Source organism: Boleophthalmus pectinirostris, unplaced genomic scaffold (assembly GCF_026225935.1).
Source record: "Boleophthalmus pectinirostris isolate CB_2022bp ecotype Guang Dong unplaced genomic scaffold, ASM2622593v1 HiC_scaffold_10, whole genome shotgun sequence".
Classification (NCBI taxonomy): domain Eukaryota; kingdom Metazoa; phylum Chordata; class Actinopteri; order Gobiiformes; family Gobiidae; genus Boleophthalmus; species Boleophthalmus pectinirostris.
In genome coordinates, this window is record NW_026570971.1 from 13,660,247 (window position 1) to 13,675,982 (window position 15,736).

General features: G+C 39.0%; 2 protein-coding genes across 2 annotated transcripts; both read left to right on the plus strand.

The window, feature by feature from the left end:
• The first annotated feature begins 615 nt into the window (after positions 1–615).
• vsx2 (visual system homeobox 2) lies at positions 616–4,897 on the plus strand. The gene is made up of 6 exons (XM_055160050.1): positions 616–1,015; positions 1,161–1,245; positions 1,610–1,733; positions 3,746–3,926; positions 4,496–4,618; positions 4,653–4,897. The coding sequence occupies exons 1-6, from the start codon at positions 616–618 to the stop codon at positions 4,895–4,897; spliced, it is 1,158 nt and encodes a 385-aa protein (XP_055016025.1).
• Positions 4,898–8,279: 3,382 nt separating this feature from the next.
• On the plus strand, positions 8,280–14,427 carry nipal3 (NIPA like domain containing 3). The gene is made up of 11 exons (XM_020919615.2): positions 8,280–8,474; positions 8,740–8,808; positions 10,481–10,652; positions 10,744–10,803; positions 10,901–11,046; positions 11,392–11,488; positions 11,573–11,708; positions 11,784–11,872; positions 12,634–12,697; positions 12,769–12,863; positions 13,673–14,427. Exons 1-11 carry the CDS (start codon positions 8,439–8,441, stop codon positions 13,846–13,848), a joined length of 1,140 nt encoding a protein of 379 aa, XP_020775274.1. The 5' UTR covers positions 8,280–8,438; the 3' UTR covers positions 13,849–14,427.
• The last annotated feature ends 1,309 nt before the right edge of the window (positions 14,428–15,736 follow it).

Genomic DNA, 15,736 nt, shown 5'->3' on the forward strand with positions numbered 1-15,736 from the left:
AGCCTAACAGCTCCATGTTGTCTTTTATAGTGTGCACTGGGGCAATTCTCTGCAACATGCTGTCTGTAAAAGGCCTACTAAAATAAACAAGCAGGCGAGCCAGGCCAAGCTCTGAACCATCATACTGCACATGCCTTGTCTTTTAGGCCTGTGTTTTTAATGTGCTGCGTAAATCTTTCGGGTCATCAGTGTTCATTTTCGCTGCTTTTATTGAATGAAAAATGCTCCATCCTCTTCAGCTCTTGCGCCTGTGGGCCAAGGATAACCCACCCATCCGTTCTTTGTCGCCTCTTTTTCCCTCTCCTTGTGCTGTGTAGTGTGCCTTTCCTGAAGCTGCAGTGCGCTGTAAATCCGTGCTGCTTTATCCAGTCAGATAGTGCTGGGAGAAATTCTGATACCCTGTGTAGCCACAAGGCGTATAATACATCCATGATCCACAGGAATCCGGGATGCTCGCTGCTGATTGGCTGCGCGTCCTGCCTCTTGTTGGGATGGACCTGTTGGATAAAAGGAGCCTTTTCTAAGGGCTCTTGTGTTACGCGGAGGATCATGCACTGGGGACTAGCCTGTAAAAGCACATTATAACAAACAGGCCTTTGACGCTCCGGACTCGACATGACGGGGAAAGCGAGCACAGTCCTCTCAGAAACTTTAAACATCCCGGACAAGACCACTGTGGGCGCGAACCAGCCACCGAAGACCAGCGGCGTTAACCCGCCCACAAGGTGCACGGGCTTCGGCATCCAGGAGATTCTGGGGCTCAACAAGGAACCGTCAGTGGCCCCGCGAAGCCCCTTGCGCACGCTGCCGGCTGGGGCGCACCTCATCACCGCCAGATCTGTGCTGGGTCCCGGTGTGGGCGTGGGAATGGGACTGCTCGGTCCAGGAGCTATCCCCTCGTTTTACAGCCAGCCGGCGTTTTTAGAGACGGTTCTGTCGGAGGCACAAGACGTTCACCTACAGCCGCGGCACAGGACTCTAGGCCCGCTGGAACAGACCCACTCTGCCAGCTCAGGTTCAACTCTCTTTCATTCAGAAAATCTATAGTAGGATTGGTCCAAATCTAACCTAACCATTAGCTTTGTCTTACTCTTCTTTTTTACTGTTGCTATTATTATTTTGTCCATTGCCTTTTCATCTTAATTTTTGTTCAAATTTAGACTCGGAAGATCTGTCTTCAAATGAGCACAAAGTCTCAAAGTCCTCGGTGAACCAGAGCAAAAAGCGTAAGAAGAGGCGACACCGGTGAGTTTGTATTTCACCAAATAAAATACACACAAGTCTATTCTTTATTCCTTATAGGCCTATAGCACAAAACTAATATCTATCCTTTCGGGCCAATTGGCCAATAACGCACAAATTTTTTATTCTACCTTAATATTTTCATAATATATTATTTATTTAGCATTTTTTTATCTGGTCCTAAAGTCTTTTTAATACAGTGAACTAAAGAACTGGTCACTGTATTTCATACTCAAGCATGGTTATTTTACGATGTTAACGTAACGTTTCCATATAGGCTAATCTTAATTATGAGCATTTTCTTACATAAAAAGATAATTAGCCTTGGTAATTAGCCCATTTTAATTTACTGTATCAAATTCCACAGGACGATATTTACCTCCTACCAGCTGGAAGAACTGGAAAAGGCCTTTAACGAAGCGCACTATCCAGATGTTTACGCACGAGAGATGCTGGCCATGAAGACGGAGCTGCCTGAGGACAGGATACAGGTAAAAGGCAATACATGTTCACTACCCATTTGTCACAAGCAGTCAAGTATTTTCATTCAGCCTACATTTTAAATCGCTGTTTTATGCGTATACATTTGATGCTGTTAAACTCGCGTTAATTAGCTTTACGCACCGCTGTCAGTGATTTCTCTCGAAACATTTCAAAACAATGATGAGGAAATGTTTTTTATTAATTAGGCTATTGTGATTTTTTAAAACTTGGTATTATTTAACAGATTATGCATACTTTATTATAGGTCAATTTAATTACCATATGCACAGCTGTGAGGCAAAATTTAGAACACAAGAAATTGCGTGTTTAAGAATACATTTTTATAACTGATAATTAAGGAATAGTTTTTAGATTTTAGCTATCCAACATTATATTTTCTCTAATTAGCTATTAAGCTAATTTTAAATGAGAACAAACTATTAATGTTTTAAATTCTTAATACTAGCAAAAACAAGTTATAAAGAGCACTCTCCTTGGGTATAAGTGTCACGTTTACGCACGATGAGTGGTTCCGTTTCTGTTACTTCGGACAGATGACGCTTAATGTTTGGTGCAGTTTACGCACTGTCCTCTCTCCGTGCGTCAATAACGTGGATGAAATTGGCTCGGGCCCGTGGTGCAGCCTTGTAGTGTAAAAAGAGGAACGTCGTAGCTGCTCGTAAATCGACCCATGCAGCCCTCCTCTCCGCGCAGAGCCAGGACACCGCATCACGTCCCATCAGTCTCAGTTGGATGTGAAACAATTTGTTGTCGGAAAAGCAGCCGCTAACGACCTAATCAAGCTCTCAAGGCGGAAGGAGATTGCCGCGTGACCTGGACCATCCATCTGCCGCGCGCCTTTTAATCTTCTTCTCATTACGCGCGGCAACACCACAGCCCAGAATAAATAATAGCGGCAAATAAATAACGAACCTCTCCCAAATAAAATGAACACCCAATTTTCTCATTGAGTGTAATTAGTTAAATCAGAAGCCGTGGCTGCTGCTGCTGGAGAGGCGCAGGGAGTTCAAATGAAATAACTACATTGAATTTATTAGCACGGGTCAATAGCGCTGCTCCCGCGAGTCCAGCTAGTTTAATTTCCCGTGATATTTGCCCGCCTGGCCGCCATCGATTGGGCCTGAAATTAACTTATTTTTCAATCAGCCTCAGCGTGCCCCAGGGTCGCTCCTCCTCACAGCTTCCACGGCAGCGCCTTTTGAGGGCCAGAGAAGCAATTTCTCATAAAAAGTGTCTCCTATGGAAAAGGGGGTTATCATCAGAATTGCCTGCAAAAGAGGCCTCTAAATGCTTGGATCGGTTTCAATTGAATATGAGAGGCTGAGACCGGCCCCTCCTCCTCGGCCTCACAGAGCCACAGTGGGCCCTGGCGCGGGTCTTTAGCGCGCAGTCACGTGCTCTTCAGTTAGTCTGGACACTGGACAGATGCAGTGGAGTCAGTAGCCTCACTGTCCCAGTGAGTTAGAGATCTATACGTTTGTACAGTGGGCTGCAGATGAGCGCTGACAGCAGGCATACATCCCTCACACCTGTAGTCCTAGGGCTTATGGGAAATCAATGAAGGGAAGAATCAAAAGTGCTCACTTGTTATCTTAACTTACTCATGATCAATAATGAGATGTACCCAAAATATGTATTATATACATATATATATCAGCCTTCAAGCAGGAATGAATTCATATGTAGGCAAGCAATATTATTTAAAACAATTAAAACTGAATGGATGTGTTTATGCGCTTCTAATATATCATATTTAATTCATAACAGACCATAAACAGGGAGTTGGGATGTAAATTGAGGTATTAATAACAGTATAAGAACACAGACATAAAAAAAGAGAAAAGAATAAAGGTCAGGTCAACACAGGTTTGTTGAGAACTTAGTGTTCATCTTTGGGCCTAAGTGGGTTTATGCTGGACATTGACCTGTAATTGTGTGTATACATAATTAAAATTAATATTGTATTCATAAGACAAACATGGTGGTTGTGTTGCTGCAGGTGTGGTTCCAGAACCGCAGGGCCAAGTGGAGGAAGAGGGAGAAGTGCTGGGGCCGCAGCACTGTCATGGCGGAGTACGGTCTGTACGGAGCCATGGTCAGACACTCCATCCCTCTGCCCGAGTCCATCCTTAAGTCTGCTAAAGATGGCATCATGGAGTCCTGTGCACCCTGGCTGCTCGGTGAGGCACTCTCTTCTTCTCAGTCCAGTCGAAATTCAATGTAGTAATGACAGAAACATCAGAATACACACATAAAGCCCATTTTATGTAAGCCAATAAGAATTTTATCACACTGTGTGCAAAGAACCTGCAATAAATACTTTCCGATTTAATATTTTCTCCAATGTCAGTAAGGCAGGAAAAAAAAATTAAATAATGTGAACAACTTTTCTGGTGGAGGGTCTGTCACCTGCTTGTCTTCATGGTGATGTTATTGCTTTGTCTAGAATCTTCTACGGTAGAACATGGCTACATTACAGGTCAGATGACAGTTTTATTTTTGAGCAATAGAAACACCTGCACTGAATAAATGCTAGAGAGATTATGTTTAATGTCATACTGTGGAACATTCAAGGCAAAGCAATAGCACCCTCCACCAGAAAAGTTGCACAGTGCACCTTTAAACTGACAAAAATGACATTACCAACACACCTATAGAGCTTCACACTGGTCCTCTCCCATGACATTGCATTACAACTGTCCATCCAAACTCCATTCTAAACCAGCACTATATTGCTTACTGTTTCCAGTCCAAGATGGCTTACCAATCAACAGGCGCTATTCTAAATCTGAATACCCGCCACTTTTTGCAGGGATGCACAAAAAGTCTATGGAGGGCGGCGCTCCCCAGGCCCCGGGACAGTGTGACTCCCCCCCCTCACCCCCCACAGCAGCAGGCACAGCAGACGCAGCAGCCGGGCCCCCAGAGAGACGACGAGACGGAGGCGGAGGACAAGAGGGCGGAGAGCAAGTCCGTCATGTCCAAAGAGGAGCTGAGAGAAAACAGCATCGCCGCACTGAGGGCCAAAGCGCAGGAGCATAGTGCCAAAGTGCTGGGGACAGTGTGTCAAAGCAAAAATGAAAGACAGTCGGATGAAGAAAGACCAAGTGAAGCTCCAGACAGTCCTATAGAGGAGCCTACAAGTCCCTGAAGACATTTGACTGTGAAACAAGTACTTAAATGTGTACTATTGAACCGTCTGGACAGTTCAAAGCACTAGAGCCTGTATATATGTTTCACTGTGGCATATACGGACAGACCAGTGGCCATTTGAATATTTACACGTCTCCTGGATGCGGCGTTTACATGTTATCTCATTTTATTGTGCTACAAGTGAGAGCCATCCCACCGACAGAACTCTTTGAAGAGAAAAAGAAAGTAATTTATGGCAATGTATATATAAAATACCCAACAGAGGCACAATTTCAGCTGGTTTCTTGTAATCTTGAAATGGTTGTGTTTTTATTTATCATGTACAATTCAATATTAAACAGCAAATAGAAATAATGTTTTATTAAAATCCAACTTCTTTGTGTAATTCTTTTCAAATACTTTTACTAATTATTTGTCACTCTCTTGATATTTACTACTTTCGGAATACTTTCTGTCCTATATGAGACTAAATGGATTCTCTTGTGAACTTTAAACCATGTTATAATGTTGTTACCTCATCAGAAACATAGCTTTATTATTAATCTGTTTATATCTCCAAAGCTCAAAATGCTCTGTTTCAAACTGTGATGTAATGAAGTGGTAGTTTTCAATCATCTACCTTTAGTTCAGTAGAAATTGGCAAATCCACATCTGGAATCATCAAAATGATACTAGAGATGTTGTTTGGAGTTTAAAAAAGTGGAGCTCTTCCTGTATTACAGCATGACATCACAAGGTGGAACAGAGTGTTTACAGTTTAAGAGAAAAATATGAAGGATTTGTGCAGCGAGTTAAACATGTGTGAATGAAACAAAACACAACTCTGGGTATGTTTGTGATGAGAAAACAACATTATGAGCCAAAATAGTATCTTTTAATCCTGTCCTTTTAATCACAGAGTAAAATTGAAAAGATTTAGGGTTACTATATAATATTAGGTTTAAATTTATTATGGATAGCTTTATTTATTGGTATATATATATAAAAGGGCCATCATATTCTTATTGCTTAACAAATCTTGACAAATTGCCTTGTAACTGCATTTGAATTCATCTTGCATAGTCATTTTAGGTCCCTAACCATCATCCAATTACAGCCCTCGAAGTGAGTGACAATGCGGCAAATCTATTCATCAATAAGTCAATACTGTTAATTTATTCAAAGCTTTTCAGGAAGTTAGACGAGCTTCTTCTGGCCACATGCCTCAGATAGTGTGTTCTTTGGCTCCAACGTAAGATCCATAGGTCAGTACAACTCAGGCTACTTTAAAGATTTAACATACTGTACACTACACTACATTTGACTTCTACTTGTATAATGTTATTTTAAAGATGCGCTTCTAACTTCTCTTACTGAGGGTCCACCTTATTTACTTTGCATAGACTATTTGATTACAGAAGATTTTCATGCTCAAAAATACCCTTAAAAACATATTCTTGCTGTAATGATGTGACCTGTAAATCTGTCTCCATGGAGATAAATAAGTCTAAGGCCATATTGAGGCACATTTAAGGCAAAGATATAACACATCTATACAAAAACAAGTGGCAGACTCTCCACCTGAGGAGTTACTTAGTTCACCAAGTACCATGACTATCGCTGGATGACATCTCAGCAGTCTATAAGTCAATAATATTTAATAAAGACACCAAAATCAAGATTTTTGTTTTAATACAGTGAGTTGTAGGTTCACAAATACAAATGATCAAGTTCAACATTTGTGAATTTACCTTTTGGATATTCTATAATTCAGTACAATCTTACTATCAGTAGGAAAATCTGGCTCTTGCACCCAAAAAGTGAGTATTTTTTGCATCTTATCACATCTTATTGAAATATAATAATAAAAACTGTAGTAAGCATATGATGCATTTTGTAGTAGAATGTGCCCTCCTTGGCCCAGTTGCAGTTATAAGACCAAGAAATACATGGAGTACAGTGTTGGATTAGTCTAGTATGTAATCCTGCGAGAGTGGAAAAGGCCAGTTTTCAAAGATCAGATTTGTGGAGATCCAGCTGTTTGCATTTGATATGAGGAGGTAATTCAACAGTATCCCTCTGATGGACCCTGCAGACCACCTGATCATCTCATCCATGATCCATGCGCAGTGAGATCAGGAGGTTTAAACTCACACTTCAGACTAATGTAATATTAACAGTCTGTCTCCTCTGAGGTCTGAGGGATTTTAATGCAGAGGTGAAGTGCTGCCTAATCGTTTTGGGACACACTAGAAGCAGGTTCAGGCTGTAGGTGTGGTGAGTCAAGCCAAGTGTGTGACTGCCATCTGCTGGGTAAATGTAATATTGCATTTACAACAAAGATTTATTCAAGCTCTTTAATTACTATTTCTAGAATGCTTTTTAAAATACTTTTAAATTTATACAGATAGCTTTTGATCGTTGACATATTTGTAATCTGAAAGGGCAAGATCATACAAATATAAGTTAGATGTGGTCTTCTCTTGCATGTGTAGGCCTATCTCAAGCAGGAAAATATTAAGCCTAAACACTGCAGAACTGAAGATCATTGTAAATGTTTGGAACTTCCATTAATCAGAATCAGAAGATAATTGTTGGGTGGACAGTCTGTACTATTTCTGGAGATTATTATTAATATTTTAGTAATGTATACAGTCTGTGGTCAGTAGACTAATTCAGTGTTTCAGATAAAAGATATTGACTTGGTGGAAATGCTTACTGTCTGAATAAACAAAAGAAAAAACAACCAACCAAAAAAAAGTATATGTTTTATTTTGGACTATTTTGGACACCAGCCCTGTTAAGACAAGAACATACAGGGCTTAATGGTACTGGGTGACCAGAATTTCTAAATCAAAAACTGGGACACCCCTGGTTTGGGTTGATTGGTAATAATAAAACTGTGAAACGAGTGCATAATTAAGGAAAACTGTTCTGCACATGTGAGTCATTATAGTCACATTTTCTTTGTGTTTTGGTCAATTTTAAGCAACTTTTCTTTATTTTACCTAAACAAATATCAATATAGGCCCCTTCTCGCTGTTGGCAGGTATAAAATTGGTCAAAAATAGGGACATTTTGTATGAAACTGGGGCAAATCAATGAGTTTGGGTAAATCTACTAGGACAGAGGACACAGGACTCAAAACTGGGACTGTCCCGGGTAAATAGGAATGTCTGAACACCCTATAGGCAGATTTATTAGCTTGTTAGGAGTACAAAAACCTGCAGAAATGTCTATTTGCTGGAAGCTGTTCATTTAAAACAAGGAAATCACCTAAAGACATGTGAATTTGAAGTACCAGGAGCTGCCTCATCAGGTCACACTCTTCACTGCCCGGGAGGTGGCGCTAAACATTACGCGCTACATTATTTACCAGCAGCGAAGAAGCAAAGGGGCGACGCAGATGACGCAGAAATCCCGGAAGAGGACAGGTGCGGCGTTCAGCGAATATTATAATGAGGAAAGTGCTTCAAAGTTTCTCTTGTTGACATATGGAGTCGGACAAAGAGTTTAAATGTGCGACTTTTGTGTGAGATTGGTATCGGAAAAGCTAAGGGATGGGTTTGAGCACAGCCCTCGGAGAATCCTACACGGTGAGATCTTTTGTTGTGCCCTGAGTCTTCCTGAACACAGATCTTAATGAATATACTTCAGTTTTCCCGACTTGTACCATCTGCTCGCTAAAATTCCACAATTCCAGATTATTTTCTAATTAAATTTTCGTCCTAATGTGAATATTTGTCGTGTTCGGGTGTTTTTGGGATCTCCTGGCTGGCACTACCCAAATATTACTAATAATTTCATATCTAGGCCCGTGATTAAATCTATTTATCTAATCTCTCTTATTTCCTTTCTCAGGATAATCTCATCGGTACTTTACTTGCCATTTTTGGAAACTTGTTGGTCAGCATCTCTTTAACAATTCAGGTGAGTTCATTTTCTAAACCTCGACATGCCTTTACTGTGACTCTGTTTACTTTTTCCAATCCAGCTCAACTTTACTTAGTGTAGCAGTTTTTTTCTCTCAAAAGTGCTGCACGGAGATAACATCAGCATATACAGACGTGGACAAAATAGTTGGTACCCCTCTGGCAATGAAAGAAAAATCAGCAATTGTCTCTGAAATAACCTGAAAATGATAAAAGCAATAATAGATAAAAATTTACTGCAAATTATCCAACGTAAATCAAACATTACTTTTCACCGTGGTTAAACAGAATCATTAGAAAAAACAAAATGATGAAACTGGCCTGCATAAAAACTGGCATTAACTTCATATTTTATTGCACAACCTTTTGAGTCAAAAGGTATTTTGGCCCACTCCGCATGAGCAAACTATTCTTGTTGTCTCAGGATTGAAGTGTGCCTTCTCCAAACAGCATCAGTTTCAGCTCATTTCACAGATGTTCAGCAGGATTGAGATTTGGGCTCATTGAAGACCACTTCAGAACAGTCCAGTATTTTGTTCTTAGCCATTCTTGGGTGTTTTTAGCTGTATGTTTTGGGTCATCCTGTTGGAAAACCCATGACCTATAACTGAGACCAAGCTTTCTGACACTAGTCAACACATTTCATTCCAAAATACCTTGATAGTTTTGAGATTTCATTGTACCTTGCACAGATTCAAGACACCCTGTGCCAGATGCAGCAAAACAGTCCCAGAACAAAACCAAGCCTCCTCCAGGCTTCACAGTAGGGACAGTGTTCTTTTCTTGGTATGCTTCTTTTTTGCATCTGTGAACATAGAGCTGATGTGTCTTGCCCAAGAGCCCAAGTTTTGTCTCATCTGGCCAAAAGACATTCTCCCAGAAGCTTTGTGGCTTGCATACAAAAACAGACAATGATGCAAACAGTTCAACTAATTATAATAAATAAATAAAAATAGAATAAAAAGAAATAAGGTATAAAATCAAGCTAAAACCAGTTAAAGGAAGACCAACTGATTAAAAATTAGTTTTAAGAAGTGATTTGAAAGATGATACTGATGGTGCGAGCTTTTTCTCAGGCAGGTCATTCCAAAGCCCAGGTGTCTGGACTGAAAAAGCTCGATCAGCCTTTGTACGGAGCCTGGACTTTGGAAGAGCTACAGGGACCTGCCTGAGGACCTAAGGCTGTGGGAGGGCTTGTACGGGGTTAAAAGTACAAAAATACATTTTAAAATCCACTCAGCAAAACAACAAAACAAATTGGGAGCCAGTGAAATAAGGATAAAATTTAACTTTGTGTGTGAAAACCTACAAAATGAAAGATGTAACGAGGACAGCATTGGAAACCACCAAAAATAAAAATGACCCAGAGATAGATGTGAAGAGGTTAAATTGTGCACTTCCAATCGGCGTAACAACTTTCTTTCTTTGAAATGCTATTTAGTACACACACTTGTGGGTGAAATGGCAAAAAATAAACAATTCTGTACCATTTTAGTTTTGAAATATTGCTGAGCTCTTTGATTGTACAAAACAGATGGTAGACATGATTAAAAGAGTCAACAAATCTGCTTTTATGTTTGTTTGTTTTTTACATGGATTTATTTACTTAGCATTTGTCATTTTTACTGTTGGTTCCTGTTTTAAGTGTGTATTTTGTATCCCTCTTGCAGAAGCTGGGCCATTTGACCTTGGCGGGCACCAATGATCCTCGAGCTTTCTACCGCACCAAAACCTGGTGGTGTGGTTTTATTCTCACTTGTCTGGGAGAGTCGGCCAATTTCACCTCCTATGCCTTTGCCCCTCTGTCTCTTGTGGCACCGCTCAATGCAGTGTCTCTGCTCTGTAAGGCAACCATAGTTTTGGACAGTTGTTTTCATTATGCTATACAGCATTTTGCCTAAGAAGGAAATAATACCACTTTTTTCCTTTTCAGCAAGCTCAATTCTGGGTTTTATATTCCTGCGGGAAAAGTTGAAGGCTAAAGAATTTGCAAGTAAGTTGTTGCCTTGTGTGTTTATAGAATGTATGCATAGGGTGTAAATGTATAATGATAATAAATATGTATGTATAATTATCTTTTTTTTTTCCAGAACGTTACGGCTTGTCATTTCTCGGGTGCCTACTGACCATTGGAGGATCTTATCTTTTTGTAGCTTTCGGACCAAACGCTCATGAAAGACTTGATGCAGAGATTGTTGTGAAGCACCTTGTGGCTTGGCCTGTTCTTTTATATCTGGTAAATCAGAAATGGCCCAAACATAGTCAACTTAAGTACAACTTAAAAAAAATCAACTGATAATTTTTATACACTTGAGTAAGGATGGTTCATTTTCGCAAAACTAATGTACGCTTGTATTATTTAATTGATTTACTGAGGTAACTTATGTCATCTCCTACTTTGAGTGTCACAAGAGGAGTGGGTGTGTCTGTGTTTGAGCATAGAGCTGTGTATTATTAAGCATTGAATTCACATGACAATAACACCAAAATGGCACTGCCCTACACTTGCAATTATACTTTGTTAGAAAGCAGTCCTAAAATTATATTGCCAGTGTAATATAGTGTATTTTTTGTTCCACAGTTCCTTGAGGTTATCACATTCTGCCTGCTCCTCTACTTCTACAAAAGACGACGTTGTAACTACCTCGTTATCATTCTACTTCTAGTAGCTTTGCTGGGTACGTGTCGACATTAATTCAGTTTTGACACACAAGATGCAACAAGTAAATATTAACTTTAACTTTATTTTGTTTGCCTTACAGGCTCTGTGACCATGATCACTGTGAAGGCAGTGTCAGCCATGTTGGTTCTGACAATTGAAAAATCTATGCAGTTGGAATACCCTATTTTCTATGTCATGTTTGTGTGTATGTGCTCGTCAGTGATTTTCCAAGCCAAGTGAGTCAGTGGTGGTATCTCAATGCAGTGCTGAAATATTCAGAACACAGCGTTAATAGTCTTGTTTTTGCATAGGTTTCTGTCTCAAGCTTGTGCTCTTAATGACTCCTCTCTGATCGCAAGTCTCAATTACATCATTTCCACTGTCTTCGCCATCATAGCCGGTGAGTGATGGCTTGCGTGGTTTGTAAAAGTTTACAATTGTGTGTGCGTGCGTGTGCATGTGCGTTTGTGTGTGCGTGTGGGCATGTGTTTACACATTTATTTACAACTTTGGCCATCTTCAAATATGTTTTTCAAATTGCCCTAGACCGTTTTGATTTAAAGATCATTGCAACAGCAGCTTTTACATTTAGTGTTTTGGTTAAAGGGCTATGTTATATCTATGGTGTAATGTGAATTTCTTATCAAAAACATATTGGAGTTGTGTTGTGCCACACAAATCCTTCATATTTGGTCTTCTTAGTTCTTCCTCTGTTCTTTCTTGAGATGTCAACATTCACTCAATCAGTCACTCAATCATTTGGATAATTTCATCTTTGGAATTGCCAATCTCTCCTAAACAAAAGCATCATGAAGCAGTAGTTTTCAAGTTAACAGCTAACTTGAAAACTATTGCTTCATGACATCACAAGGCGAAACAGAGCATTTTCAGCTTTGAAGATGTAGACAGACTAATAATAAAGGATAACTCAGACATGTGTCAGTGAAACAAAACAACAACTCTTGGTGTGTTTTTGATAAGATAACAGCATTATAACATGGCTTAAAGTACACAAGAGTCAATTTAGAGTAATATAGGACTTTTAAATCCACTTTTTCCTTTTTTAATGTATGGTAAACAAATGTATTGTCAGATAATTTGATGAATAGTACAACATTTTGTGACTAGAATTGATTGACTGATGTAAACTTGTTGTACCAGGTGCGGTATTTTATGAGGAATTCAATCATGAAGACATTCTTCATATCTGCATGTTTCTGTTGGGGTGAGTAATGGGCCTCCTCCCTACATAAGTATGCATTGTATTTGAGCCTTATTGTTGTCTGGTTGTTTTAGAACGGCTATTTGTTTCCTGGGAGCATTCCTCATCACTCGGAACAGGAAGAGGACCAAAGCCTTCGAGCCCTATGTGACCATGGACGTGGCTAATGGTTTGTAAATGCTATGTACATGTTATATAATGTTCTGCGCCCTTGACCCACTGTACTATATTAAAGGGAGGTTAATGCTTTACATTATGGACTTTAACTATAATCAACACAGCAACACTGTATCATCATTCACAGTCGCTGGTATTTTGTTAACTTTTTTTAGTGCTTATGTTATGACAGGTTTTTAAGATTTTCTCATTTTGATTTAAGTTGATGGGATAATACCTGTTGTAAATATAAATGAGTTTTACATTAATCAAGCAGCAGTTTGTGAAGAAAAGTTGAAATCCCTAGTGTGATAGCATAATTTTTAATCATAAAGTACAATTATGAACCTAAAAAAATTCCAAACTGAGTCAGCATTTGTAACTTTTTAGCAAAAAAAACCCCAACAAAACACAACAACAACAAAATCTCACGGTACGATATTTATTATATTGTACCGTGAGATATTTTGTATATATTTTGTGGAGGCTAACAAAACTGTTAATATGCTACTTTTTCCTCTTAGAACTAAGACTAAAAGTGCTTAGAACTGTTTATTTCTTCTCGTAGTCTGCACTGAAACCGAGCAAAGGATCATGGACTATGTAGTTATTTCTGTCTTTTTTAACTATTGCTGCACCATAACTCTTAATTTAAGTAAATTTGTGATTCAATATATTGTGGTGGTTCACGATATTATTGTGAGATCTTTGACGATAGGATATCACGATATTTCAGTTATTGTTACACCCCTACAAAAGACTATTACAAATATGTATGTAGACAAGTTCCAGAGACTCATGATTAGACTTGTGTTTCCACAGGTGTCCCAACACTCCACTGCAAACGCTCGGTGGTCCAGCCTGAAAGCTCTTTCTCTTATGGTGCACTGGTAAACGAGAACTCCTCTGCTTCTGTTCCAGTCCACTCACAGCATCCTCCGGTCAACTCCCACTCTGCCCCGACCTCTCCCGTAACACTGGACCTTAAGACAGACTAATTTTAAATGCTACCTATGGCGTTGTTATTTATGTTTTAAATAATGTAAAAAGAAGAAACTCAAATCACCACATTGTAATATTTTGTATATTTGGTTATCTGTCACTTTGAAATGATAACTGTGCCTTGGTATACTGCACATATATACCTTTTTTAAGTTATAATGCAACTGACTGCCAGTGTATGAAATGAAATCATACAGCTATGCCTTCTTCCATTCCTCACTTTCACAATATCAGCTCTTTGGGTATCAGCAGAATGTCTTGCCCGGTCAGCCAAAACGGCACACATTTGAGCAAAATAAAAAAGGTACTGGCTGGTCGGGTGAACAGCATTCACGGTTTTATCTGCATTACTAAGACACACCTCCAGTGTGTTCTCTTTAATATGAATGTTCTCCTTTTCCTCAAACCAAAAAGTGTGATTCAGATTAAAATGCGTGCCTTTCTTTTTTAACCTGGTTTTAACCCACTGCCTTCAGTGACTGCAGCACTGTTGTTTCATTGTATTATTCTGATTGTAAAGTGACTGGTGACTGGTGTTTATAAATACATTACAATTAAAAGATTATTACGAAATGCTTAGTTTTAAGAGGTATGTTTATACAAATTGAGATTCTCTCTATAAAGGGCCATATGAATAGATAAGCTAGATCAAGGGTCTCCAACCTCTTTCTTCCGGTGAGCTACATTTACAAAAAGCCATAAGAAATTGAGCATAGGAAAGCTTTAGATAAGGAACATTTAGATACCTATAAAGCAAATCATTATTCATTTATGAATGCACAAAGTTAGTTATTTCCAATGGTAGTTTGTCAAATTTGTGTCATTCAGCACAATATGTATAATTCAGAAATCCTTTGGCGAGCTTCTTGGAAAGGGGCTGGGGAGCTACAAATCTCACGGCACAATATTTTCATGCTATAGATCTCAGGGTACAGTATTTATTGTGATATTTTGTAGAGGCTAACAAAATTGTGAATATGCTACTTTTTCCTCTTAAAATGCCTTGACAAGACTTAATTCAAAGAACTAAGATTTAAAAGTGCTTAAAACTGCTATTTCTTAAAGTAGTTAGCACCAAAACGGAGCAAAGGATCAGGGTCAATGTAGTTCCCTCCCTCCCCTGTTTTTTAGCTATTGCTGCACCATAACAATGAATTTAAGCAAAGAAACTTGTGATTCGATGTATTGTGTCGAGTCAGACTTGAGTAACTATTTTTAGGACTTGAGAATTGACTTGATAAAATGGAATAAAACTTGGGACTTGACTTGGACATGACGCCTGTGATTTGAGAGGACTTTCTCTTTACAGTTGATGCATGCGGTGCTTAATTTTACAGGAACAAACTGGAACATGTCCCTCTCACTTCTCTGTTACTTTAAATGAAAGTAACTGAAGTACTGTGATGGTATCCTCAAAAGTACTACAGGAAAATACAGTACAATACAGTACAACAGAGGGAATTACATACAACATGATCCTTCCATTTTAGTGCAGACTACATGACAAAATTATTGATATTAAGCACTTTCAAATCTGAATTCTTTCTGTTCTGACTGCAATGATTCACATTAAAATATTGCAAGACATTTCTACAATATAAATACTCATATATACATATACCATGACTTTTTCAGGACAATTTTATTTAAAATTCATATAATCTGCAAAAATCTAAGATGTAATTTGATATTTTTTTGGTTTAAAGACTTGAAATGACTTGAAGCTCAAAGTAGACGACTTGGACTTGACTTGGACTTATGGGCCAGTGACTCGAGACTCGACTTGGACTTGCGTGTATTTGACTTGGGACTTGACTTGGACTTGAGGTCAAAGACTCGACTTGCTAAACAACAACTTGGTCCCACCTCTGGTTTGTATGTTCC